Raw genomic sequence first — 27,918 nt, 5'->3', positions numbered from 1 at the left:
TACATACCAAGAATAAAATAACTTCTCACTTGGTGTGTATTTTACTATAACGCATGTATTAAAACTGTGGCTGTATCTCAGGGGTCTTCTCCAACCTCAAGAGTGCTTAATTGGCTAAACATCAAATTCTGCGTCTTTTCTCCTTTTTCCCCTTTTTTCCATGGAAGAAAGGGTGCTCATCTCTGTAAATAGTGATGTCTTTAACAGGCACAGCAGTGAAGGATCACTTGTGCTCATCAGGTCCCTCTTGGGAACACCCTGTCCGTCCACAACTTGTGGGATGATGCCTTGACTTCCAAAATAAGGAATGGAGATGTGTCTGAAGGAGAGCAGCTGTCAGGTTTGTTAGCTCATGTCAGCATTGTCAGAGCAGTTGGAGGAGTGTGCAGAGTACCAGGTGTGTCACAGTTCTCAGCAGGCACATCTCTGGTGCCTTTAGAGCTTGGTTGACAAAAATCTCTCCCATGCTGAAGAAGCTGTGGATTTAATTTAGCCATTCTTTTTCAAGTCTTTTTTTTTTTCCAGGATACAGCCCTTCTCCTTTAGTGTTTGTTCATGGAAGGTGGTGTTGCTGTACAAAATGAACCTGTTCCCAGGCAGTTAACCAGAAGAGATCTGTATTGTTCTCTGCAAGTGGCCTGTCACCACCTTTTACCACAATGAGTTTTTATTGTGGCTTTGCTAAGGGGGGGAAAAAAAGGCAGCTTAGTTTACTTTCAAATCTTTGATGAGGGCACCAGGACTCCTGTGCATTTTAAGAGAATTTGAGATGTGATGAATTCACCATTGCTTCCAAATATATAAATCAATAGGAAATGCAAGAGGCCAGATTAGATATTAGATAACTGTACAGCATGTACAGGAACCTGGTGATGGGTTTTCCTGCCCTGTGTTTGTTTGTGCCCTTCAGGTCTATTCTGGATGTAGTATTTCAGAAATCTGTCATTAGAAATCTTAGGTCGAGTTGAAAGCATTCATAATACGGTAACCAAAGAACTAGAGGCAGTATAACATTCTAGCATTCAGAATGGATAGTTGTTAGACTTAATAGCTGAAATGGCTGAGGATTTTTGAGCACCTTAGTGTCTACACTGAATTACTCTTGTGTATTATTTGCTGTGTGAGGCAGCATTACCTTACTCCAACCTGTTCACCTCAGCTGGGGCAGATGTTGAGGCCATGGTGGCCTGAGTTTAGACTTGCAAATCAAGTGCTGTATCATCATGTAGATGGTAAGGATGAAAATTATTTTATGCTCATGTCTTGTAAAATTCTGATGAGTAAAGAATACTTTAGCAAATATCCAGCTGGTTTTATTACTTGAGAAATTTCTTCTAATTGTGCATCAGGCACACCATCACTGACTGGTTGAGGCATGGGATTGTCGCTCTCTGCTCTGCCCTGCTGCTGCCTTGTCTCAAGTCCTGTGTGCAGTTCTGGGGTCCACAATACAAGAAAGATAGCAAGCTGTTAGAGAGTGTCCAGGGGAGGCCGTGAGGATGGGGAAGGGCCTTGAGGGGAGAAGAGGCTGAGGTTGCTTGGTCAGTTCAGTCTGGAGAGCAGGAGACTGAGGGCAGACCTCACTGCAGTCACAACTTCCTCCTGAGGGTCAGGGGAGGGGCAGGCACTGATCTCTGCTCTGAGGTGACAGCAACAGGAGCCAAGGGAGGGGCCTGGAGTTGTGTCAGGGCAGGTTGAGGTTACATATTAGAAAAAAGTTCTTCATCCAGAGAGGGTGGTTGGGCAGGGGAACAGGCTCCCCAGGGCAGTGGTCACAGCTCCAAGGCTGGCTGAGTTCAAGAAGCATTTGGACAATGCCCTTGGGCACATGGTGTGACTCTTGGGGTGGTCCTGGGCAGGAGTTGAACTTCTATGATTTCTTGTGGGTCCTTTCTAACTCAGGATATTCCACAACTCTAATTTCCATGTGGCTTTTTTTCATCTGAAATAACAAAGTTTAAAGAAATTTCAGAGACCAAGTATGCTCCAACAAGATTCTAGTACAAACATCTTACTAAAAGAGTTGATTCCATAATTATAGCTTTCTTGTATGTAACCACTTTTGCAAAAAAAGAGGACTTTTGTTTTCAGGGGATAATATTCAGTTGTCTGAATAACGAATTGGTCTCGTATCAGGAAAAGTTTACAGTACCTGTAAACAGATGAAGGAGAGTTCAATTTGCTTGAGATGAGATACAGTCAGTGGCTACCAAGGTAATTTCTCATAGTCATCTGGATTATAAGGCATTCTTTCACTTTATGTACAGAAAGGTGGGGATTTTTTTACCACTGAATTACAAAAAAGGGTAAAGCATTTAGTTGTGTATCTTCTCTGCCAAAGACTTACAGTTGTTTCAGGAGCTTCAGTTAATTGTGGAAAGCCAAACATTCCTGTAGACAACCATGTGTAACATTGTGCATTAAAAGACTATGGGGTTCTGACTTTCTGAAGTTTTGTCCAAAGGAATCTATGAAAATACCCAAATATCGAAGTTTTAGATACTACATGTGGTCCAAATGAATTCTCAAGTTGTCTAGAATAATTTGAATTATTTTTCTATGCCTTTCTTTTTCTTTTGCTATGTAGTGTTATATAGTTAGTGATTTAAATAAAGCAGGAGACTGGATGCAATGTGGACTCCAAAGGTTCCTCCATGAGAGTTATTTTACTCTTGAATGTCAGTGTATAATCCATGTACTTTTCTATAGAAAAACTTAAGTACTTGATAAGTCTGCAGATGGTGAAGGCCTTTAACCTTACTGTGGTGGGAGTGGTGTCTGAGGTGTCTCCTGATTTCCTTATAGAATCTGTCACATTTCCATGTGTTCAGAGCTGTTGAGCTGATAGCTCCTAGTGCTTTGTTGAAGGCAGTAAGCTTGTTGGAAAGGTTTTCTCATTCCCATCTACGTGTTCCTGTGACCTGTGTTTCTTGTCAGAAGTTAGCCAGCCTGCAACCTGTGTTTCACATGGTTTTGTGTGTGTGGATTTGGTTTGCATGACAAGGTTTTTGTTGCAGCTCCAGGGTTGACTTCTGTGAGAAGCTGCCAGGAACTTCCCCCATGTCAAATGAACCCAGTGCTGGCCAGATGTAGGAGGGACCCACTGCTGGCCAGGCCTCAGCCCATCACTGACGGTGGAAGTGCCTCTGGGATAACACATGTGAGTGAGGGAAGGAGTTACTGTGCACAGCAACTGCACCTGCAGAGAGGAGGGAGAATATGTCAGAGAAAGAAAAAGAACTCTGCAGATACCAGGGGCAGCGGAGAAGGAGGGACAGGAGGTGTTCCAAGTGCCAGAGCAGATTCCCCTGCAGCCCATGGAGGTCCACGATGGAGCAGAGTTGCGCCTGCAGCCCATGGAGAACCCCATGCTGGAGCAGATTTATGCCCAAAGGAGGCTGTGACGCCTTGGAGAGAGGAGCTCATGCTGGAGCAGGTTTGCTGCAGCACTTGAGATGCTGTGGAAGGAACCTATGCTGGAGCAGCCTTCTCCTAAGGGACTGCAGCTCGTGGAAGGAATCTACACTGCAGGAATTCATGCAGAACTGCAGCCTGTGGGAAGGAGTCACATTGGTTAAGTCATGGGGGAACTGTTTCCTAGGGGAGGAAGGCCATGCTGGAGCAGTGGAAGAGTGTAAGGGTCCTTCCCCTGAGGAGGAAGGATCAGTTCAGACAGTGTGTCTGATAAGCTGATTGCTGTCCCCATTCCCTGTCCCTCTACTCCACATGCAGGGAGGAGGCAGAGATTTTGGGAGTAAAGTTGAGCCCAAACAGAGGGGAAGGATGGAGGGAACATGTTTTTAAGGTTTGGTTTTATTTTTTGTTATCCTACTTCAATTTGATTGGTAATACAGTAAACTAATTTCCCAAGTTGAGTCCGTTTTGCTTGTGACAGTAATCAGTGAGTGATCTCTCCCTGTCCTTATCTCAACCCACAAGCCTTTTGTTATATTTCTTCTCCCTGTTTAGTTGAGGAGGGCAGTGACAGTGCCTTTGGGCACCTGGCATCCAGTCCGAGTCAACCCACCACACTACTTAAAAATTTAAACATTCGTAATGTAAAATTTAAATTTAAGAAAGAAAATATCAGTCCTACACACACAGAGGTATGAGGCAGTGTGATAGAACAGTAGTGTAGTTTTCAGGTGGTTTGCTCTATAGTATTTTGATAGTGTGCAAAACCATGGAATTCTAAAGTTGTAACAGAATTTATTTATCTTTTTACATTGAAGGCTTCCTGAAAACGTTTCTCACCATTTGAATTACTCTGTAAAATAGACAGATAGAAGAAATACTTGACCTTTTGCAGGAATCTTAGGGGGAAGGAGAAGAGGATCACCTATCAGAATGTGGTCTAATATGTCCTGCAGGACAGGCAGAAGCTAAATTTCATTGGCTCTTTTGTCAGGGAGAAATGGCACTCTGGGCAGCATTCCCAGCATCAGCATTAGGATACGAGTGTGCACCTCGCAGTCTGTGTGCCAAGTGATCCAATTGAATTGGTGCTTCCCTCCACACCAGGCACCCTACCAGGCAGGTGGCAAGTGTGGCCCAGTGACTGTCTGCAGCTCGCTGGGAAATGTGGGCATGGTTTAATGCAGCATGGAGCCTGGGGTAGGGGGTTTTTTGGTAATTTTTTTTTGCAACTTGGGAAGACTTATGAAGTCAGTGGTGTCACGAGCAGCCTTATGTTTTCAGGGATGTGAGGCACAGCAGAAGGCTGTTAATTGTAATTGTGGGGCCACTGTCATCAGTATCCCAAGAGGAGGCTGAGATTGTGGGTGGAGGAGCTTTGGGCCAGGTACCTCCAAACTTGTGCTAAAGCAGTTGAGTTTTATATCCCTCTTGAAAACCAAGCATATTTGTTAGAGAAATTGTTTTGGATACTTGGAGAGCTGTGGGATGTGATGAAAGAAGGAGTTGCTCAGCAAAGGCTTTTGCCTGGTTGTTACTTGACAAAGCTTGACAAGTCAAATTCTGACTTCACTTCTCAGCACAGAATGAACTGGTGGCTTTGATTTGTCACCACTGCTGCAGGCTGATGGGTTTCCTTTTGAGGGTAACTGCTTTTCTTTTAACAGCAAGCGGTTGTCAGATTCCTTTTACCTCTGAAGTTTGGAGAGCGAGCTGATTTTTCAGTTTCTACTGGCTCACTGGTGAACAATAATTAAGAAGACTGAGAGGAATTCTGCAGTGTTCCTGGGAGCACAGGAGCTTATGGAGTCCTTCTGATGACTATAGATGATGTAGCTAGGCATGCCAAAATAAAACACTCAAGATATCCTCTAAGAAATCAGGAGGCTTAGACTCTTTCTGGTATGGAAAATTACATCTGCTAGGGCAAAGTAAAGACCTGGTGGAATTATCTAGCCCTACTGATGAGGCAGAATGAGCCTTGTGCCTGGATTCTCATGGCCCCTAAAATGAATTATTTACGCCACTAGATGCTGTGGAGAGTATGGTTGTCACCATTGAGCAAGAAATGACAACAAATTCACCAGAAGGATGGTTTGCACCACAGCAGCTCTAATACAAAAATTCTCTTGTTTTATAGATAGGTTCCACACATTCTACTTGATTGTTTAATTAACAAAAACATCTTTCTCACAAACAGTCCTTGGGAAAAACAGAAAAACAGAACAGGAAAACACCACCTGCAGCTTGTTTATACTAACAAGTTATCATCGTTTCTCTCTGCAACTCCCTAAAAAGTCTCACAAGTCCGCTGTGAGAAAACAAATCCCATTTTCTTGCTCTCTGACCAGGCTGTCACGTCCACATATAGTGTATTGTAATTTATGCACATTGGTGTCATTCTGGAAAATGGTTTTTTTTCCTGTCAGGTACTGCACAGTCCCACCTTACTCAGGAATTTTTGTGCTGTCATACTTCTAGTTATGCCCAGGGGCAATGATATTTCAGGAGCTTCATTGTGTAGACCATTTTGTCATCTATCTCAACAGGCATTGAAGATGATGAAAACAAAAATGTGTAACAAGGGCAGGGAGAGTGCTTGCTTAGCTGCTACATGGTGTGTTCGTCCTTCAGATGCTTCCTCTTCAGGGTGTCTTGTGTCTGTGTGTGCTTGCATGGTTGTAAGGCCTCAGAAGAAAAAGCTCAGGTTGTTCTAGGGCACAGATTCTCCCCTTCTACAAAAAGGGGACAAATGATCTGAGGAGTCTTTGATACCTCTTGAGTAGGCAAGAGGAGCTGTCTGTTTCACATAAAACTTTTTTGCTGTGCTAAGCCTGGTCCGTGGATTTAACTTCCAGCTAGTTATGTTTATGAAATAAAAAAACAGAGTCAGGAAGAAAAAGGTTGTATGGTTCAGATAGAGAACAACTTCTCCCTCAAAAAAGAGGGTGATCTACTTAAGGAAAAACAGTTGTAGGTTTCTGGGGGTTTTTGGAATTGTACAGATTGGTCCTATATTTTCTGTCAGACTGCAAGGTCAATCAGGAGTTGATTCCATTGGTGGCAGCAGCACTCATTAATTACTCCACCTGCCTACACAACCAACCAGCCAGGTTAGATTAGTACTGGAACGGCCCGGTTGATGTTTCAATCTCAATTACTTCTGTCCTGTGTGATATGTCATTTCCTTCAAATTGCTTCATGGTAGTATTTCTGAAGCTCTCACAAATTATTAAGAATGCTTTTTGCCGTCAAGGATCCATGCAGTAATCAATAAAAAGAACAAAATCTAGGCTTTCCCAGAACAGTGCTGGAAAGATCAGTGGTATTCTGAACTAATTTGAGTGTTTTGACCAGATATATAGGAAGGCCAAACCAGTGTAATACAGATGTGAAGAACTGTAAGACATGAAGTGCTTGAATGTTTTATAACCCCTTGCATTTTTAATACCTTGCAAGAATAACTTAATGATTGTTAATTAAAACTCAAGAGAAGGTAGGTATAAAAGTAATTTTAAAAATTAGCTTTCATGGAGATATATTTTTACTAGTATGATTTTGAACAATTTTGAACTACCTTGTCACAAAGATCAAATAAATGTGCTTGAACCATGTCTCAGGCTCTCACTTTCCCCTCTTGCTACCTGGAAGACATGGTGTCCAAGGACTGTAAAGTGTTTGTTCAGCCAGTTTATTTTATTTCATTAATTGGTCTCATTGTATTTGGAAGGGCTATTTGTTCAATGAGATGTTCTTGCTCATATACCTTCAGTGTTTGACAGACAAAACCAGCAAGCCCCAAATTTGCCATACAGTATGATGTTTGCTTTTCCCAGCATGCTGTGGGGGTTTAGCTCACATGTAAACTTGTTGAAAAAAGTTTCCTTAATAAATTCTTATCTTTAGACATGAACTATGGAGAAAAATTTGGAAATTTGGTATGGCTTCTTGCCCTTTGCAATTCAACTCATATTTCAGAGCAGTAGTAGTCCTGCAAAAGCAATAGATGACAAGAATTCTGGCTGTATTTTTTAGTGGCAGTCATGAGATTGTTAACTGAAGAATCTTCCAGGCTACCATATGGGTCTGCAGCGTATTTTCATTGTGCATAGATTTCTAACAAAAAGCCTATTGTCTAGGACTGTGGTTTACCTGAGGAGGAATAATTCTGCTTCTGAAACCTCTCCCATCTCTGGTTACCAGAGCTGTCAGCTGGCCATGAACTCTGATACTGCTCACAGAGGTGTGTTGCGAGCTCCACACACTTTTCTACTTTTCCCCTTTGCTCCCACCCCTAGTCTCAGATGCTGAATGGTTTTGACCTTTTTTTTCCCTGATATCTCTGAGTCTGCTATCACCCAAGCCTGTGTCTGTGCCATAATTTGAATTTACAGAAACTCCAAAACAAGTTCTGTTTGGTAAATTGAAATAAAGGTATGCTTACCTGAGTGTTCACCCTGCGGAAGTGCTCTGTGGATGGCTGGAGGAGGTGAAAGAGCAGGAAAGAAGTAACTGGAAGCTGGAGTGAATGGTCAAGTATTTAACCCTGTCTGTACCAATCAGTCCTTGTATGATCATGTATTTAATTGCACTTTAATTAGTTTAACTCTTATGTTGCTTAAAGTTAGTTTACAAACTTCTGTTCCTTAAATACACACTGTATTTAACAAGTATCAGGCTCCTTCAGGAAGAAAGATAATCTGAGATGAATAAAGTAATCCACCTGGAAGCTGGTGAGGCAGTTGGAGCAGAGTGGGAATGAACAGAGTGCAGAAGTCAAGCGCCAGGAAAGTTTTTGGCATCAAAAGAGACAGGTGAGGGAATGAGTTGGATGTGGCTCTGGAACTGAAGAAACTGGAACTGCTGAGAAGGGAAGCAGTAACTGGAGATACGTGGTAAGACAAGAAAAAAGGAATCCACAGGCTGAGTAAGTTTGCTCCTCAAGGCAAGTTAGACGGACTTGAGCTTTGCCGCTGCGCGTCCCTGCGGTCTCTCTGTCCTGCTCAGAGCTGCTGCTTCCTGCACTCTGCTAGCAGGGGAACCACCCCCACTCCTGAATGAGGTTTAAATCAACTCACTTTAGATATTCTAACTGTTCCCTGGGGCCTGCCAGTGGCAGAAAATCTGCAGTTTTCTGGGTTATCTAGGTAGCTAGTGTGTTCTGATTTTTCTTTTCCCCAACTGAGTGCTGGTATTTTTCAGTTGATAGTATATAAATATCTCAAATTTAATCTTGGCATTAAGAACAATTTGTAGATAAATCTGGATTTGATATGTAACTACTGACAAGCGCTGTGAGGCTCTGTACTTTTTGAAGTTGTGCCTCTTATAGTTGCTATAGGTTTGCAAATTCTAATAAAGTGAAGGTGTAGTTGTGCAAATATTTTATTCACTTGATTCATTTTGTACTTGATGGCACTTCTCTGGAAGATGCCATCAAGAATGGCACTAAACATTTTGAAGAACTTATATATTAATAATTAAGCAGTTTGGATAAGTGTATAAAAATAAATATTTAAGCAAATTGATTTTTATAAAATTGAGTATTTTCTTGAGTAGCATTTCATGCTGATGAAGAAGTGGAAGAAATAGTAATACCGTGAGGTCACTCCTGTAATTTAATAATTATCATTAACTTCTGTCCCATATCTGACAGAGGTTTTGTAGTTTTCCCTTTAAAAAGGAGAGAGATGAATCTGGAAGTGACACAAAAATTCAGTAAGTCATAAAAGAGTCTGTGTCCACATTACCAAGCTGAGTGGTGTAATAAGATCAGACCTGTCAGGTGCTGAGAACCTGGCATAAGTGCTATCCAGGTGATGGGAGTTTTATTTCAAGCTGGTCCTGGTCTGATTCTGTGGCTGAATTCCTCTTGGTGGTTGGAGCGTGTACAATGTACACCTGAAGCTCATTCTCTGATCTGATTTTATTCAAAAGAAATCTGGTTCATGTACTTGATGACTGCTTTGCAATGTAAAGCAAAGCAAGGAAAAGAGAGTTGTTTGGGAGATGGACTTCAAATGTGCAGTCCTGATTTGCATTAAATGCTAATATAGACATACCTAGAGTCGTGCAGATCAGGAAGTTCACCAAAATAAAGTTGTTTAGTAAGAGAGCTTAGATATCTGATCCATGGGGTTGGAATCAGGAAGGGCACTGAATACTTAGAGAATTGAACAGTTATTTCATCGGTTTGCGAGTTTGGAAAAATATAAGGAGGACGTGGTTTTAAAAACAAAACAAAAAAAAACCCTGAACTGCATTGTTCAGAAATGTCTACTCTTGCAAAGCAAACTCTTTAAATAATACAAAATGGACTTTATATTAATCAGATACTAGATATAGGGAGGTTGGAGGTGTTGTAAAAAGAGAAAGCACACCAACTTTTTTTTGTTGTTGTTCTTTTGGAGTCCATCAGAAGATGAACTTGAGGTCCTTTGTTAGAGAGAGGAGAAGAGATAGGTATATTTTACAGATTCTTTACATAAAAAAGCAAAAACAATCCCTACAAACACAATTGCATGGCTAGAATGTTTTTTAAATTTTACCATGGAAGAAATAAGTCAAATGTCAGCTTGTCTGCTCAGAGGAGACAGTTGTCTTTAAGAATTGGTGCTATCTGATATTGTGGATGGTTTTGGGTTACCATTTAGCACAAATTTATTATTTATTACCAAGTCTATTAAACCTCAGTGGGTGAGGAGCAGTGCTTATAAATGGATGTGGAGACAGAAGTATTATGACCTTCTTGTAATGGAAAGGTCTTTATGGTGCTTAGGAAGGAAAAGAGAAGGAGAGTGGATGCTGAAACTCTCACTGCTGGAAATCATACACATGGTTTCTCTTTTTGCACCCCTCCTGTTAGCCTTGGTATTCAAAAATTATTCCATCTCTACACTATACAAGTGGTTGTATGTTATTTAACAGTATAGCTGGAATGGTGGTGTTCAAACCTTTGTGTGATTTTCAAGATTATGGTCACAGTCATAAGACTGGGGCCTCCTAAATGGTAAAATTCTTGTAGGATCTTCTCAAAAGCTTCAGATGATGGAAACATTCAGAAATTGTGACACTGATAAAACGGGAACAGTTGGCAATAGGTGGCATCTGCTCACTGTGGAATCAAACTAACAAAGCTGGTGAGCTCATCTTAGCTATCAGCAATGCATCTGAAAATGCTGGGACTTGACACAAGTCAGGCTTGCTCACAGTCCTTAAGAGAACTGGGTAAGAGCCTGTGCCAGGCTTTCCTCTGATGCTGGAATGTACAGCACTTTAAAAACTTAAACCAAAAATCAAAGCCACCAGACTGCCAGTACCTTTGTCTAAATTCTTGGCTTGCTTTTCAGTTCCCAGGAGTAATCATGCCTGTGCACAGCTACAAAAAACCTATCAATTATTTCTCTGTATGTTGCAGTTTCTGGTGTACTGGAACTAATGGTGTGACACCAGTGGATATTTGGTGTGGAACTGCAGTCTTACAGATTCTCTGGTGTTTATAATAAAGATTGAATTGTGCATGGCTTGTTTTTTCCATGGGTGTCAGCAACAATATATCCTTTCTTTGGACATTAGGAAGAAGTTCTTCACAGAAGGGGTGATGGGGCATTGGAATGCACTGCCCATAGAGGTGGTGGAGTCACCATGCCTGGAGGTGTTTTATGAAAAGACTGGAAGTGGCACTCAGTGCCGTGGTCTGGTTGACAAGGTGGTGTTAGTTCATTAGTTGGACTCAATGATCTCAAAGGTATTTTCCAGCTAAAGGATAGAAATGTTTTTGTTGGTTCATTTTTAATATGAGCAATTACTGATAACAGTAAAATTATTTTTAAATTATTTTTTGTGTCAACTGCTGAAACTGTGCAGCTATTGGATACGCATGACTCTTAGGAAGTTTCTAGCTGGGAGCAGCTCATCATAGGAGATGGTTTCTGTAATTCCAGATACAGGTATCTGCAATGTGCAGTTCACATTCTAGACCATAAACTGTCAGCACAGTTTCTTCAGCCATCTCTTTAATCAAATCCTCTTTGTATTTTGCAGATCAGTAGAAATATGCATTTCCATACTACCTTTGAACTAATGAAGTGGAAGTACAGATGAAAACAGTCTGGAGGAAGCTTGAAGTACAATACAGTTTCATTCAGTTTCCTAATTTGGAGGTAAGGTTAATGCATGCAAAATTTTATTTCGAGTATTTCGGGGATAAAAAGCATGATAAGCAGCCACCATATCTTATAAAAAATTTCAGAGCCACCTCTTTATGCTAGTGACAGTCTTTTATACCATATTAAAACAGCTGTTTGATCTAATCTCTGTCTGTATCTCAGTTATGAAAAGACAACTCAGCCTCAACTACAGAGACATCTGTTGTACAAAGGCACATTGGAAAAGAGTTAGGATATCAGGTAAATTTTGTTTGGTAGAATCTGCTTAGTCATGAATACTGCTAATGCTTTAGTTGATTATTAGTTTAGTCTTTTATTTTGCTGATATGACTGGGAAAAAGCTTTACACAGTGTCCAGTGGCAGGGCATAAGCATAAGTAGTTGGGTTGAAAACTGACACAATACAGTTTTGAAAAGGGAAACATAAAACACACATCCCCAACCACCTTCACAAGTTACTTTTTATGCCTTATAGTCCGCTGTCTTTTTAAAAAAGACTAGTAGTATTAGAAGCAGTTGAGGGAGGGAGGTTGTTTTTTGCTTTCCCTGTATGTAAATAGCTGATCTGGCAAAAAATAAAATGGCAACACCACTCCACCACAAAATTTCTGTATCTTCACACAGTTGGTTTTCTTTTTACTAGGGATTATAGGCTTTTAAGTACACAAGCACACAAATGGCAAGAAGAGGGGAGCTTATCAGAACCAAATAAAAGCAAGTCCTTGTGTTAATTATTCCTGCTCCTATGTACTGCCTCTTGTTTTCATACCTTTTACAGCTGAATTTCAATAGCAAAGGGACAAGGACAAAAGAAAAAAATTGATCATGAGTGCCAAAAAAGGGAAATACTATAAATACCAGATGTGAGCAGGGTACATTGCCCAGGTGTTGATCAGACATTTTATGTGCTTCCTGAGTCAGATCAGCAGTATTGTATTTCATTGCCTGACCTGCTTTCAGGTATGTCTTTGAGCCCATTTATGAGTTTGGACACCTACAAAAAACAGTAAAGGTGAGTGTTTTAGTTTTAAATATTTGTTTTATACAAAAGGTGTCTTTTGTTTGCATTTAAAACTGCTGCCTGATAGTTTATTTGTTAGCTCCTGATTGGTTTACAGAGAGAAATTGGGATTAAATTTATTTGGTTGTTTCTTCCATTTTAGGGTTCAGTGAAGAGTGTCAAATGTCTGACAGTTCTCAAGATAGTTTATTTTATCTTTCTTTGAGATTTCTGTAATACAACCCTTCATTGTACTTTGCTAATTCTACTTTATTTTGTGATTCAGTGTAAAATTTTCTTTCCTCTGACTCAGTAGGGTAAATAGCTCTGTTTTAATTACACCTGTGAATTGGTGCATTTCTAGTGCAATGCAGCTGGAGAAATTCTGATTAGTATAGTACATGTAATCAGTAGGGTTATGTGTGCTCAATTCCCTTCTGCAACTGATGTCCCATATGGTGTTGTCTCTTTAGTTAATAGAAAGATTTTGGTTGTATGATTACTTTATTTTCTTTGGGATGTTGAAAACTGGACTTGGATGACTTCCAGCACCACCCATTAAAATGTCAAATACTCCCTTAGTTTGCCTTGCCTGCAGCAAGGCACGAGTTAGAAGGACATTAAAGACTTCTAACATCCAACTGCTGAACCAATAACTTTAAATGACAGTTTAGGAATAACTTCCTATTTTTCAGCTTCTACTGTCCCTAGAGTTGTTCCTGTGTCCTCCAAACCAGTAGTGGTAGGAGCATCTTTCATGTGATGGAGCTTGTTTATTCAATAGCCAGAAACACATTCCAGGTGCTTCAGAATGAAGGATGCCAGTGATGAAATGGTATTCCTGCAATGATTTTCTTATTAATCATCAAGGCTACCTAAGATCCTCTCTGTTCTGTTAGGAAACAATTATTTTATAAGGTTGGGTTAGCTGCCATTGAATTTCCTTGGTGGCAAACTATTTGCTAGGAGTTAATTCCATAACAAACAGGCTGAGCCACTTGAGGCTCAAACCACAAATGGGAAATACAGGTCAGTGTGCTCAAAGCATTTTCCAGGAGTGGAGGAACCAGACATCCGTGTCATCTTGTGAATCAGTTGATCAAAACAGGAAGTGCCAGTGGTTCCACTCTGGGGCTGCTCTGTTCTGCAGTGTCCTCCTAACAGGACTTTCCTTACTGCCACTGCCCCTGGCTTATCCCAGCCTGTTCCAGTAGTCTCATCATCTTGACCTCAGACCACACAAAACAAGAGCCTTCCTATTGCTAGGTCAAGACTGTCGGGCTCAGCAAGGTCAGATTAAGCTGCTGAGAATCCCTTCATTTTTATGTTGGCTCTCTTTGGCTCAGGAGGTCCTCTTGAAAGTGTCAAGGACAACAGATTTTGAAGAAATCTAGACAAGTTCCTGTGTAGTAAAAGGAAACTAAATGTTGTATTTTATTTCTGTATCTGAGGATGGGAATTTTATGGGGTAGGATAGAGAACAATTTAAGATCTTACAGTGAGAAAAGCATACAAGGAATGCATTTGCAGTGCTGTCTGAAGATGTTTATATTGATAGGAATATATTTTGCAACCAGATTATTGTAACATGGATATGTAATTAGAAACATACCAGATTGCCTTTTTTGTTTATTTTCTATTTAGTGTTTAGATTAGGAATAGTAAAATGTAGGTTTCAACTGGACATTATTACAGGAAGGGATTAATTTTGCTTTCAAGAATTGTTTTCTTTGCTTTTTTTCCCCTTGAGCCAAAACAAAGCACATAAATGTTTCTATCTGATGGTAACATTTTGAAGCAGTCCGAAGTAGTTAGTTGTGGAGTAGGTTCCTCTAAACTAGGCTGAAAAGTCAAGAATGTCCTTCTCCAGAAGTTCCAAGGTTGTAAAGGTACAGTAAGTTTGATGAAATGTTAGGTGAAGTGTTTCTAAAATGCTTCAATTGATACAGAATTTAATTAAAATAATTCTAGGAGTCAATTTCAAATGTATTTTAAAATAGTAAATATTAAAATAATAAGCAGCTTAACTTGTTAGCTGATCAAAATCTAAGAGTGATTTAGATATGAGTATTTTATAATATCCTTAATGCCTATAAAGACATTGTGACAGAAACATTCTAATTTTCTTATTTCTAAACCAGATATATGTACCCTTTAAAAAAATTACTTGTGTGCCATAGCCAAGTCTATGTAAAGAAAGGATATTTTTATCATGTCCTTAAAATATGTACGTTTTGAGTTTACAGCACAGTACAGGAATTTCAGGATATCTTGAGTAAAAATCTGAATCTGTTTAGAGTAATGGTAGAGGGGTCAGTAGTCACATCTGTTAGAAGAATTTCCACAGTGGAGATGTGCAGAGGGGTTCCCAAATGGCTACACTTCACCAGGCTTCAAACACATTTTATTGTTCTAAGATCTGAAATTCCTGTTCTCGTTCAAACATGCTCATTCAAGTTGCTGGTGTTTGAAAAACAATTATTTGTTTCAGTTGGCAGGTAAAGCATATGAACATTTTTTACAGAAACAGTTCAGTCCCAGGCTTTCAGTGGGATGAAAGTGAAGTGATAAGGCGTCTGCCTGTGCAGAGGAGAGTCCCTGAAGTCTTTGAGAAGGCAGTGTATGAAAAGAGGGATATTTATACAGGTGTCTTGAAGTTCCATGCCTTTTGAGTTGTTTTGGAATTTGCAAATGTACACTTGCAATCTACTCGGTTTCCCCTCCCCTCAGTATCAGATGCTGATACCACCAATCTCTGAATTAATAAGACTTTTTTAATGGGCAAGGGGGGAAAAAAGTTTGCTTTATTGGTCTTTAAAGTTTGCACAGGCACCCATTAAAGCCACTCTATCCACCCTCTCCATGGGTGGAGATAACAACCAGGAGAGGTCACTCACAGGCAAAACAGACTCAATTTGGGGATATTAATTAACAAAATCAGAGCTGGGCAAGAAGTAGAAATCTTAAAAACATCTTCCCACTCCTCCCTCCTTCCTGGGCCCTACCTTCCCTCTCCAGCAGCGAAGGGAAGTGGGGAATGGGCCTTGTGGTCAGTTAATCACACATGCCTGCTGCTGCTGCTTAGCGCAGCTATTGGATATGCTTGACTCTGGATATTCCCTGCTGCACAGACTGCTGCAGCTTGGGTCAGTTCCCTGGGGTGCAGCCCTTCAGGCACAGCCTGCTCTGACGGGAGTCCTCCATGGGGTCACAAGTCCTACCAGGAAACCTGCAGTGTGCAGGTCCCTGCCAGGACCCTCTCCAGCCCAGGTTTCCCGTGGGTTCACAGACATCCACCTGCTCTGGTGTGGGCTCCTTCACGGGCTGCAGGTGGATCTCTGCATCCCCGTTGTCCTCCATGGGCTGCAGGGGCACAGCTGACTCACCATGGTGTACCACAGGCTGCAGGGGAATCTTCTCTGGCACTTGGAGCACCTCCTGCCCCTCCTTCTGCACTGACCTTGGTGTCTGCAGGGTTGTTTTTCTCACATATTCTCCCTCCTCTCTTCTCTGGCTGCAGGCACATCTGTGCAATAACTTTTTTTCATTCTTGAATATGTTATCTTAGCAGCATTATTATCATTCCTGATGGGCTCAGCCTTGGTCAGCAGTGGGTCCATCCTAGAGCCAGCTGGCATTGGCTGGACAAGCCTCTGGCAGCTTCTCACAGAAGCCACCCCTTTAGCCCCCTGCTACCAAAACCTGGTCACACTGACCCAATAAATTACTGCAGTCTTTCATCTGCTGGTTTGGTTTCAGTACAGTTCTTAACTCAAATGTGTGAAAAATCTCAAAAGAAAAAAGGGAAATGGAAAAATACTTAGGATGTGGTAGAGGATTACAAGATACTATATAGAGCTTAATAGAGAAGGTTGAATAGTGATGGCTTTTCTGTCCCCTTTCTCTCTCCAAAAAATAATTCTGTATTCTCTTCAACTAGCAACAGAAATTGCTTCCCGTTATGGAATCTGTGGTTTTCCTGTAACCTCAATTTTTCCTTCGCAGATTTAATTTGAATCAGCCTTAATTCCATCCTATTGAGGTGATTCATAAAAATCCTGAAAGAAAGTTTTTGATAGTGAAGATGTGGAAGGAATAAATCACCCCTAGATGGAATAACAGCTTTGACAGAAGCAACATAAGAAAAGGCAGAGAGTTTTAAGAATGTGATCTTGAATGACTGGGGAATAATTGAATTGCCAAAGTTAATGCAGACGTGACTTAAGAGGAACATGGTTTTGCTTGTAAGATTTTTAGCTTAAGGAACTGTTGAGACATCGGAGGAGATATCTTCAAGTTTAAGGATGATGAGAGAGTGGGGGAAATGTTTGCAATAAAAAATAACCTCCAAGTCATCCCTTTAATACTGAGTATGGGCAGTTTAAGTTGTATGCCATGATGGTCAAAGAGAAAAGCAGGAAACCAAGTAAAGTTCATAGAAGGAATATATAATACTATCTCTGTACCTTTTTAGTTTCTTTATGTCTTAGTCCAGGTATTCTTACAATATGGAAAGAAAAGCAAAGATTGAATGAAAAAAAAATTACAGATTGTATTAGTACAATGTGATCTAAAACCAAACCAAGCTTCTACATGTTGATTTCTTGCTGTCCTGAGCTCTACTGTGTAACAGTTGCTGAAAAATGTTTCACAGTGTGTTTAAAATAACCATTTTGCACTGAGAAAAGAACTGGTGTAGTTGGTAGATTACAAATGGGTGATTTTTAATCTCATTAATCTCATGACCAGAAAGCTCGTTTGCTTTTGAATTTTGTGTGAAAAAAAAATTAACAGTATTGCTTTAGCACTTCAGTGCAGGGAAATAGAGGATTATAACTGTTGAAGTAAACATTACCTTTGAACTCTGTTTTTGTCTACCTATTGAAAGATTACTGTGTTTGGGTTTGGAAATGTCTTTGAAGGTATATTTGATGAAAGTACATTGTTCAAACTTAAGAGGAGTATTTGTGTGCATGTGCATGCCATGTTGTTTCTGTAGTTATTTAACCAAGCGGATCTACAGTGCACTTAGAGTTTAACTTAAGTTTGCATTACAATCTGTTTTTATCTCAGCAAGACTTGCAGAACGCTGAAAGGTTGAGATAGCACTCAGACACATACATTTAGAGTCCTGGAAAATTTTCCCAGAGCAATAATACTTTCTTATATATGTCACATTGAAATTAAATGTTGCAGGTGAAAATAGATGCTGAATGCAGCATGTAATTAATTGTACATTATTTGTCCTGTGTAAGCACCTTCCTAATATAGCAATCTAATTTAATATATCCACTGTGTGAGGTAACTCTGTAGGTGAGCATGTCACACTTTACACATAAGCATTTATCACTCTGATACTGAGACTATCTGAACACTTTGCAGGTTGTATGTAAGATAATGAATCATTCTAGTTTAGGCTATTCTAAACTTGCCACTGATAATACTTGCTCACTTCTTTTGCCCTTGTTGTGAAGGTATGTAACCTACTTGTGTTCTGTGCCTGGAGTTTGTAATCTCATAAAAATATCCCCAACATGAGTTTCTAGGGTGAAGTGAAGGCTCACAGATGACAAAAGTTAGTCAACTATTCATTAAAATTGAAAATAATAAGAAAGGTTGCAATTTTAAGTTATAAGGGTAATATAACTAACACAAAGAACAAACTTAATAAATAGGTAAACGTTGCAAATTACATTTATCTAAAATTTTGTTTCTATAGTAAGAACACGTAAAAAATAACTTCCCCCTGTCAGAGCAGTCGTTTTGAGGAGGATAAACAAGCAGCACCTACAATTTCACTTATTTGTCCCATCCAGCTATTAAAATGCCTCTTTGGAAATCTGCTGGAGACCACTCCTTTAAGGATATCTGTGTGTTATTTACAATGATTTGTGGGAACAGCTAGACAGGGAATTTGGGAGTTTCTCTTCTCAGCAGAGTGCAGTTCCTCCGTGGGTATGGCAAGCAGGTGAGGAAAGTGAGGATTAAGGCTTACCTTGCTAAGCAGCGTTTTGTATTAGCAAATCTTCATTATGTTGAACTTGATAGTCTTGTCTCTGCTGTTTGTATGTGTCGAGCAAATACTGTCAAAGAAAGCTCATCTCTCACCCATTGCAGTGGGGAGTGCAGAATTTGATGATTTAAAAATTACTTGGCTTGCTTATGAAGTAATATTTACAAGTGTGTTCTTATCTTATTCATGAAACGACATATGAATTCACTTGGACAGCTGTTACCTTCTGAGTAGCAGAACAAAAAAATATGTCCATGTTGACACTTTGAGGTGTTGTGAGGGCAAGCAGTTCGCTTCTTGTGAAATGCTCTTCTGTCGGCCTTTTTTAATACTAGATCACGTCACTTGCTCTAAAAGGGACACCACAGTCCCGTTGTCACATACCAGAGGGAAAGGGTTTGCAGATGTGTGAGCGGGCAGATTCCGCTGTGTAAAGGCATCGCCACTTGCAGTTTAGAGGGGTTTGTTTCTATTTTTGGCTGAGAGTTGTCTTCATAAGTAATGTTTCCTGTCTGTTCTCAGTAATTTGAAACTCTGTCTTCCAGGTGTAAATTAAAAGGAAGGGGGATTTATAAGCTCCTCTCTGTTACCCGTCCTAAATTTATTTATTTTCAGCTCCGTATGGAAAGCATATCCATTAATAACTTTCATGTCCACAGTTTGAGTGTGGGGAGTGAGGGCTCCGTGCATTATCAGGTGTTGACTCTTGACCTTGGTAATTACTAATCTATGCAATCGGGTCTTTCTGAGCCTTGTCAGCCTCGCTTGTTTAGCGTTTTATTTATTTTATTGGTTTCTACAAGTCCTGAATAGGAAAAAGGGATTTAAAGAGAAGCCCCCCAAAAAAAAGAAACCCAACCCTATGTTTATTCTTAAGGGGTGGAGGTCTTCTAGAGGGGGAGCTGGCTTGCAGAGGGGGAAGACAGTATTCTTATGCTAATCCGGGCTCTGTATAAGGAGCAAAGCAGCCGTGCAAACAATGGAAGTGGAGCCAGAAAGTCTGCGCTGCAGTCTAGCACGCCTTGAAAAGCATGTCAGGCCGGGCGCCTTGGGCTGCCGGGAGGGGCCGCGGGGGGAGCGCCTCCCGCTCGCTTTATGGAGCTGGCGGCGGGCCAGCGCGCTTGGAAACATCTTACTACCTAGAAAACGAGAGTTAGGGCTGGAAGAGGCGAGGGCAGGAGGGAGAGAAGTAGTTTATAGTCTTGCTTTTTTTCACGTTAAAAACAGCTAACTCCCAAACCCCGTATTGAGTTGTCTCAGCTTTGTTGCTGCTGTTTTCTTCTCCTTTGTACCAAAAATTGAAATTCAAGTGATGTGTCTTTTAAATAGCAGCCACATTTTCTAAAGGTTGTGCGTGAGAGAGGCCGGCTTTAGCAAGGTGCCCCTGCTGGGAAATGAGCTTACACCTCCCTCCTGTGGGCGAAGCGCTCGGGCCGGGAGGCGCGCCGGGAGCCGGGGCTGCGGGCCGGCCTGGGCACGGCAGGGCAGGGCAGGGAGGTGCCCTGGCTCCGGCCCCTCGCTCCTCTGCCGGCACACACCGATGGCACTGGCACACGGCAGAGCAGCGGTTTGTCCAGCATGCTTTCTTATTGATTAAAGTCAGTGACCAAAAATACAGGTTGTTTTCCTTAGGCATCGTGAAAGGAAAAATCTGCTCTTGAAGCAGAAAACAAAAACAAAAAGTTCTGCAGTTCGTGCAGAACTCTTCTTCTTGAGTTCCGTAATTTGCATAGTCACTTTCACTTTGGAGACGTAAAGAAGTTGTGAATTTCTCCTTCTAGATTGGGCAGAGGTTATAGGTGTAGCAGAAGCAAGCCAAGATCATGGGATTTAAGTAAAATAAATGCTTACCCTGCTAATTTCTGGATCTGGGTTTTTTGGTCTTTTTTTTTTTACCTGGATTAATGAATAACTGTCCTTAAATTACAAAAAAAAAAAAATACTTTAGGGTTGTGAAAACATTCATTAGTCTTAATAGTGCTAGAAGTCATGTTGCACATTAGAAACTCTTTCTATGAAGGCATTTGTAATTTTGAAGGCACTGGCACACTTATTTTAGGGTCCTTTGTCCGCTTTTTAAAAATGTGAGCAAACATATATTCAGGATTGAGGCCCAGATTTTTCCTTTCCTCAGCCCACGTATATTATTTGCATCAAAATATTGAAACTCAGAGCCAAAATGTGTGATAAGTCTTGTAGGCAATATAGTATGACCTAAATATTTTTATTAGTAACATTAGTAAAATTTCTAACAGTTTTGATGATTTCTTTTCCCTTGCTGCTTATGCTCGGTGAACAAAAGTATGTTTCTAATGAATCAGATCTAAAAGGTTTAAGTTATGATTCCCTATTTGTAGTTACTAAATTTAGAGATGGAATGCATTGCATGTGGAGATTTTCTCCTTGTTCACATTGACTGGTATGGCAGTAAGGAACTAGCAAAAATGATAAATGATAAAAACATGTGAGAAGGATAGCTTCTGGGTAGAATAGCAGAAGTTGATGTCATTGTAGAAAGAGCATGGGTGTCCATTTGCTAATTGTCCTAAGGGCAGAAGCTCTAAGCCAGCTAATCACTTCCAAAGTGAAGGAGTTGAGAAAAGAGGTGAGTGGGTCAAGGTGAATAAAAATTGTGTATTGAAATTTTCTCTGAATATGTTCAAATAAAATAATGTGTCGTGTTTGTAACACATTAGGATATGTCTGAATATCTGCTTGCAGTGGGAAAACAATTTTGCTGAATGTCATAGCAGTTAATTTATTTGAAGAAACTTTTTAGCAGTAAGTTAATTGGACGCCCAGAGTAACAGTAAGATGGGCATTCAGGAGTGCTGTGAGTGGCGTCCCCAATTACCCAATTTTGCTGGGCATGGTAGAAAGCAGCTAGGCTTTCATTTCTTCACAGTTAACAACTTTGTTTATGAAACAGACAGATACATCATAATTTGGTATTTTGCCTTCTAAATTCTGTCGTGATTTGATATTTACCAGCAGTGGGAAATCTTTGTTTCAGGAGATATCTGTTTGACTGTCCAAGGTGGATTTTGGTGGCTTGTCCCACTGATTAGAAATAAGAAGCTCTTTTCTAAGACTCTGAGCTCCCCTGCTGCAAAAAACCTTTTGTTAGGGTCTTGTGTTTTTTGAATGAGCAAATGTGTTGCAGTGCATTTGTTCTAAACACATGGTTCCATATGTACTACAGAGAGAACTAAGATTTCTTTTTTAATTCTTTTGAGAAGTATATAATAGACAAAGTTGTGCTTCATTTAGCATTTCAGATTTCACTTTAGTTTCTAGAAGGAGAAAGGACTTGTATAATTTACACAGTCTATTGGCTTTTAAATTTATGCAGTCAGGAATAGTTTTAAATAATTCTTACACAATTTACAGTTCAGGAGAATTATTTCTGTGAGCTTGAGCAGATTAGTGCATAAATAGGGCCTTACGTGAAGTTGTTTTTGTTGATGGCTATGTAGTCATCAGGCTTGCAATAACCAGGAGGCTTCTCCATCAGCTATAGGATTTCTTGACAGATTTTGGGGGTGGATTTATCTTGCTTGTTTAATTTAACATATTTGACAGCACTCAAGCATACATAGTTCGAGTGTTTCATTGTGACACTTTTCAACAGTTTGTGTAAGCATGCCTTGCAATAGAATAATAAAAACACATTTAAAAAGTAGGTTTTGTACAAGTATTTGACAGAATTACACAGTACACAGACTGAAACTTTCTTCTTGTTATGGGCTTGATTAAGTTTGACTGTTTGACTTTGGATAAACTGAAGCTAACTATAGCCCTTTTTGTATTAATAATGAAATGTAGTCCCAGATCAGTCTGTTCCTGTCCTGGCACCTGTAGCTACATGAGATGGTGTCCTTTGAAAAATAAAGACTAATGAAGTCTTTGGACTCTATTTAGTCTGAAAATCTGCCCTACAACCTTCTAGTTAGGAATTGTCTTCTAATTTCTGATCCAAATGAATTTTAATGGCTAATCCATAGCTTGTTGTTGAACCAGTAATTTTCCTAAGATTGAATAGCTGTCTTTCATTGTGTTTATTCCTGTTATGTTGTCAAAGTGTAGTTATTTACCCATCAATTTTAACTGTCTTAATTGTACTATTTTCTTTTCTTTTTATCCGCTAATGTCTCTCTTTCCTTGAGATAGTATCCTTCTAGATGGGTGTTGAATTTATCCATCATATTATCTTTGTGCTATTCATGTCTTGCTGTTTTCCCTGAGAAATTTTCCTAACTAGAGTTGTGTTTGTGTCTTTCTCCCAGCCACATCACATGGATGTGTCTGATGTTCTATAATCAGTTGGTGTCCTTGGACATAGCTATCTCTTATGTGTGAGCTTCTAGTCTGTGTGAAGCAGAAATTCCCAATAAGCATGCATGCAATATGCATGACTTTTCCAATTTCATGCTGTTGTACTTCATTCCATTTGTTACTTTAGTTCTTCATGTGATCCAAATCTTCCTGCATAAAGACAGCACTCGGCTGAACTGACAATTTGTTTGTCAGCAATTTTTTTAAAGTTTTTGCTTTCTCTGCCTACTTCATTAATGAAAAGGGTGAGTATTCTTCAGTCAAGCTGAATCAAGAATCAAGGTCCTCAGATGCCATTTGAACTAGGCTACTAATCTCTATTCTTGAAACTACTTGTCTGCCCTGTAGTGAATTCTTTACTGTTCTTATAATCCCTCTTTTCTTCATCCAAATGAGTAATTTTCTTTGTGGCACCATATCAGGTTTTTTCATAATCTTCCAGGGAAGCTGTTGTTGCACACTGATTTAGACTGACAGTTCAGTTTATCTCTGGCATTCTGTTCATCTCAAAGTCCTGTTCAAAACAGTCCCTGTGATTGAGGTAATATGCTTACAGTTACCTAAGTTGCTTCTTGCCCCAGTTACACATCAGAGAACTATTTAGTAAGTTTTACTTTTGTTGTGTTTAAATACATAAACTTGGTGTTACATGTACTGCTGCAAATGGTTTGAAATATCTTGTCTGTTGAAGTGCATTGTATGTTTAATTCTTGTGAAGTCTAAGATTGACATTTTTTCATGTGTTCCCCTTATACAATACTATCTTTGTTGTTACATTCACCACTATCATTCTTTATTGAAATTTGGAACAGCGCAGCTCACTTGGTTTGGGGATCATGCTGTTAAGAATATTACATAGCCACATCTAAAGAACAGTTACCACTGAACTCCATGCTTTCAGAGTTGGTTTGGACCATGTGAGAGATCTTGCACGCTTCAGCTTCACATATTTGGAGTCATGCAGAACATTGGGTTGGACTGCTGTGATAGTGCTGTGAATTGACTGCTGAGTTCCAGTTCAGAAAAAACCCACAGTTTTAATAATAAAAGCATTTTCTTCAATAAATGATTACTAAGAATGATAATAAAATACAGTGGAGGAAAATCTGGTGTTACCATTGATTAATAGATTACTTTTTAGTGGATTATAGTTGAACGCTTCTTTGTGGCTACAGTAGAAAAGAGATTGAGAACTTTAAAATCAACTGATTGGCTTATGGATTTTAATTTCTTCAGCATCATTCTGTTGGCAGAGTAGCATTCCAAGTGTTAATTGCTGCTTTAATATATTTGAAGGGGTTATTTAGTTGTGTCATTCTAAACTGTTATATCAGGCAGGTTTTGGAGAAATTCCAGCTGTTGCTCTTTCAATTTTGTGCCTTAGCCAGGATTCCTAGTCTTCCTCTTTAATAGGAGTCTGGAAGGGTATTTTTTATTTTAAAATGGGGAATTAGAATTTTTTCTCTTTTATTTTTATTGCATGGTTTTATACACAATATTATATTTTATGTATGTGTATGTGTGAAAAGGGAAGTATTGCTGGAAGGAAGATTGAAGTACAAAATACTGGTGGAGAACATTTTTTTTTTTAATACTCTTGGACAGCATTTCTGGAAACTACCTTAGAGTGTGTCAGTGAACAAAAATTACCATGAAATTGGAGTGAGTTGCACTGAAACGGTTAATTTCTTCAATTTTTTTCTTGGGTTTTTACATGGGGTTTTTTTGTTTTGTTTTGTTTTGTTGGTAACATGCTGTGTGTTACAGGGGCAAATACATGTTCCTGTGCCAATGTGCCCTCTGGTGAATTGGGGGGGGGCTATGTACAGCAGTGCAAATATATGTCCCTTCTGAAATTGGACAAGACAGAAATGATTTTTAAAAATACTTTAAACAGACTATTACTAAGATTTATTTGGTTTTGCTGGATAGAATACCATAAATAAAGCCTTTGTTGTTATTGCTGCAAAAAGCTGTTGGCAATTTTCAAATTCCACATGTTTTATTGAGGATTGGAAGTTCATTGCCATTGAAACACAGAATCAAGCGTTAATACCTATGCACTTAGGTTGCTGGCCTGATGTTTTATAGCTAGAATGATGTTCCTTATTAACTGTCACAATTGGTGTTGTGGCATAGGGGACACTAAAGAATGAATATTTTTGCTGTCACACCGCTTTTCCCTCTGCCTGGCCAGGAAGTTTACTCTGAAGTTTCTGGTGCTCCGGACGTTTGCGCGGTGCGCAATTCCGAGTCCGTCCCACCACAGCCTGGCAATAATCCTGCCCAGGCCCGGGGCTGCCGTGGGGCTGGGGGTGCCTGGCTCCCTCTTTGTGGCTGCATTAGGGAGAAGTCAGAGACGTGTGAAAAGAAGGCCAGGGGTCGGGGCGGCGCCGCGCCCGCTGAAATTGGAAGTGACGGACACCTCCTGGCTCAGCCGCTAATTTGCCTCCATGTTAAATGCCTCCGAAGACTCATTAAAATGAAAAGTTCTTGGGTCTCGCCGACACACAGATTGAGTTATTGATGCTGGAAGCGGCCACCAACAGTAATTGCTGCCCATCCCCGAGCAAACGCCCGTCCTGGCATTCATGAGCAGCGCCAGGCTGACAGGGGTCAGGGGGGTCAACCCCACCGAAACGAGGCCGAGGAGAGGCAAAATCAGGGCTCTGTTCCTCTTTGTGCAGCTTCGCTTTTGTTGCAAGGAACTATTGAGGTGTTCAAGCTGCTTTTTAGTCCTTTGAGGCCCAATTACGTTCCCCTCGTGCATCACCATTGAAAAGTTCTGTGAGCGGAACGTGACCACAGCTACTGCAGTCTGAAAAAATGACTTCTTACTCAGTGTGGCTGTCTTAGCAGTATGTTCACCCACTGCACAAGAGCAGAATTATGTTTTATTTGTGGACCAAATGGCGTGTACATACACTAGTGTAATTTTTCAGGAGGAATTAATTTGCACACAGCTCGGGAATCCAGGGTGTAATGATTTTGAATTGCAGTTAGTGTTGTCTTTTTTCTGCAGTACTCTTCTAGGGGGAAAAAAAGTAACAAGTATATTAGGTAACCAAACTAACTGTTAAATTTAATGCAGATTTGGATTTCATCCAGCAGAAAGGCTGGGGTTTTTTTGTAATAAAGCTTCTCTACCAGCAGTTTTCAACAAGTGGCCTAACATGGTGTTACTGCTTCCCCCCCCCAGTATTATGGGAAGTCGCCACTTGCATTTATTTTTTATGGGAAATAATTTAAAGAAGGTTTCATTTCTGTAAAGAAAATAGTTTTCAAACAGATTTACATGTTAAATCTGTTGAATACTACCTCTAACAGCTATATGCAAGTCTAAAATTATACATCTGTGACCAGTGAGTTGACATATCTAATATTTTAATAGGAATATGAAAACATCCCTGTGGGTTGTTACCAAAAGTTTATATTTCAGAAGAACCCTGCTATTCAGTTAGATAGTAAACATAGCTAATGTTTTCAGATGCTAATATTAATAAACACATGGGGTTTTTTTGTTGGGTTTGTTGGTTATGCTCAGCATGATGACCATCTTGAGGGTTTTTGCTTGTTTCAGAAATACATGAAGTTTTAAAATGTTTTGTTTTATTGTATTTTCCAGGAAACAAAGGTGGAAAAGCTCCAGAAGCATCCTTGCAGTCAAGCACCGAATCCTGTATTAGACTTCACAGAGCTTAGCATCTGTCACGCAGAGGGGCCGGTCGCCTTACACAGGAAGGATTAAAAGTGAACAATGACTCGATTGAGAGTTCATGAGCAATTGCTTGGAGCCTATCTGCTTATCATTCTCCATGTTCAAGGTAAATATAAACTAGTTGAAATAAGCTTATCTTTCTGATTTGTAGCAGAGTTGTGCATTTTCCAGTGGTTGAAGTAGGATTTTTTTTCTTTTGGAGTTTATTTTGCGGACAGGTGACTTTACTGGCCTGATGTGCCATGTGGATGCTTCCCTAAAAAGAAGGACATTCTAGTGGTCATTCATTGTAGTATAGGTTAGGTTTATTTTAGCAAATACTTAAATAGAAACAATACCAAAAATGCCTAGTAGATGACAGAGCAAGCTGGATGAGCAGCAGAAGTGAAGGTTTGACTTTCTGAATTTCGGTTTCCTCTGTGTGTGAATATTTGATTCCCTTTAACCTGACCCACTGAAGAAATTGCAGTGTGCAGTTCCCCATGCCTTTTGATGCTCCCATCAGCCTAGAGGTAGCGTGCCATAACTAATCTAAATTAATTTGTTGTGCCTACTTGATGGGCCAAGGTGAGGCTATGGACTACTCACAGATACCCTCGTTTTCAGTTAGTGAAGATACTCATTTGTATGTCTGTTGTCTTTCCATACACCAATTATCAAAAAACTTCTGGAGATCCAGTTCTCATTAGAACTTAACTCCTCTGTCAAATTGGGTTGAACTGAAAATATGCATCCCTGGTTGGGTCTCTGTGTAAGAGTGTTTGTTCTCCCAGCTGTGCACTCCTCCTTTGTTTGAGTACACAGAGCTTTCCAGATATTTTCAGAAAATAGAGAGAACAAATTTGGTACTGCCATTTAAATACTTGAGTATAAAAGGGTTTATATTCTTATTCCATACTCAGATCAATTACTGCTTAGTCCTTGATTTTGAGATACTATGTGAGATATTTACTTTCAAGAATAACAATTCAATGAACCCATTAAAATGGGGAGAGGAGGAAGCCTGATAAGTACCCAAATGCTGATCTTTTTGTTTTGTTTCTGGTGTGAATCTGCAATATTAGATTAAAGGATATGGCAGAGTTGTCTCTTCAAAGCCTGAGCTTGATACATCTGCCTGGACAGAAATAGCCTACTTTGGGGTATACTTGAAGTCTGTAGTAGATTTACAAATATTTGCAGGTAGCTGTAAGGTGCTTAGATTAGGTTATGGGAATAAACTGAAGAAAATTTCATTGAGAAATTAGGAAAGAAATTTTGACTGAATGTG

The 27,918-nt window shown here is 39.9% G+C and overlaps 1 protein-coding gene across 3 annotated transcripts in view; it reads left to right on the top strand.

Moving 5' to 3' along the window:
- Positions 1-27,918, top strand: part of BMPR1A (bone morphogenetic protein receptor type 1A) — a 48,075-nt gene that overhangs the window by 2,604 nt on the left and 17,553 nt on the right. The window contains exons 1-4 of one of the 3 annotated variants that reach the window (XM_031063789.1): positions 7,537-7,657; positions 11,458-11,576; positions 12,543-12,594; positions 26,556-26,754. In XM_031063789.1, coding sequence (XP_030919649.1) covers positions 26,688-26,754 — 67 coding nt within the window. In that variant the 5' untranslated portion in view covers positions 7,537-7,657; positions 11,458-11,576; positions 12,543-12,594; positions 26,556-26,687. Of the gene's footprint in view, positions 1-7,536; positions 7,658-11,457; positions 11,577-12,542; positions 12,595-26,555; positions 26,755-27,918 lie in introns of those variants that run through there. The other 2 variants (XM_031063784.1, XM_031063786.1) reach the window with 2 other exon arrangements.

Source organism: Geospiza fortis, unplaced genomic scaffold, assembly GCF_000277835.1.
Source record: "Geospiza fortis unplaced genomic scaffold, GeoFor_1.0 scaffold130, whole genome shotgun sequence".
Taxonomy (NCBI): domain Eukaryota; kingdom Metazoa; phylum Chordata; class Aves; order Passeriformes; family Thraupidae; genus Geospiza; species Geospiza fortis.
This window is presented reverse-complemented; position numbering and strand designations above follow the sequence as displayed.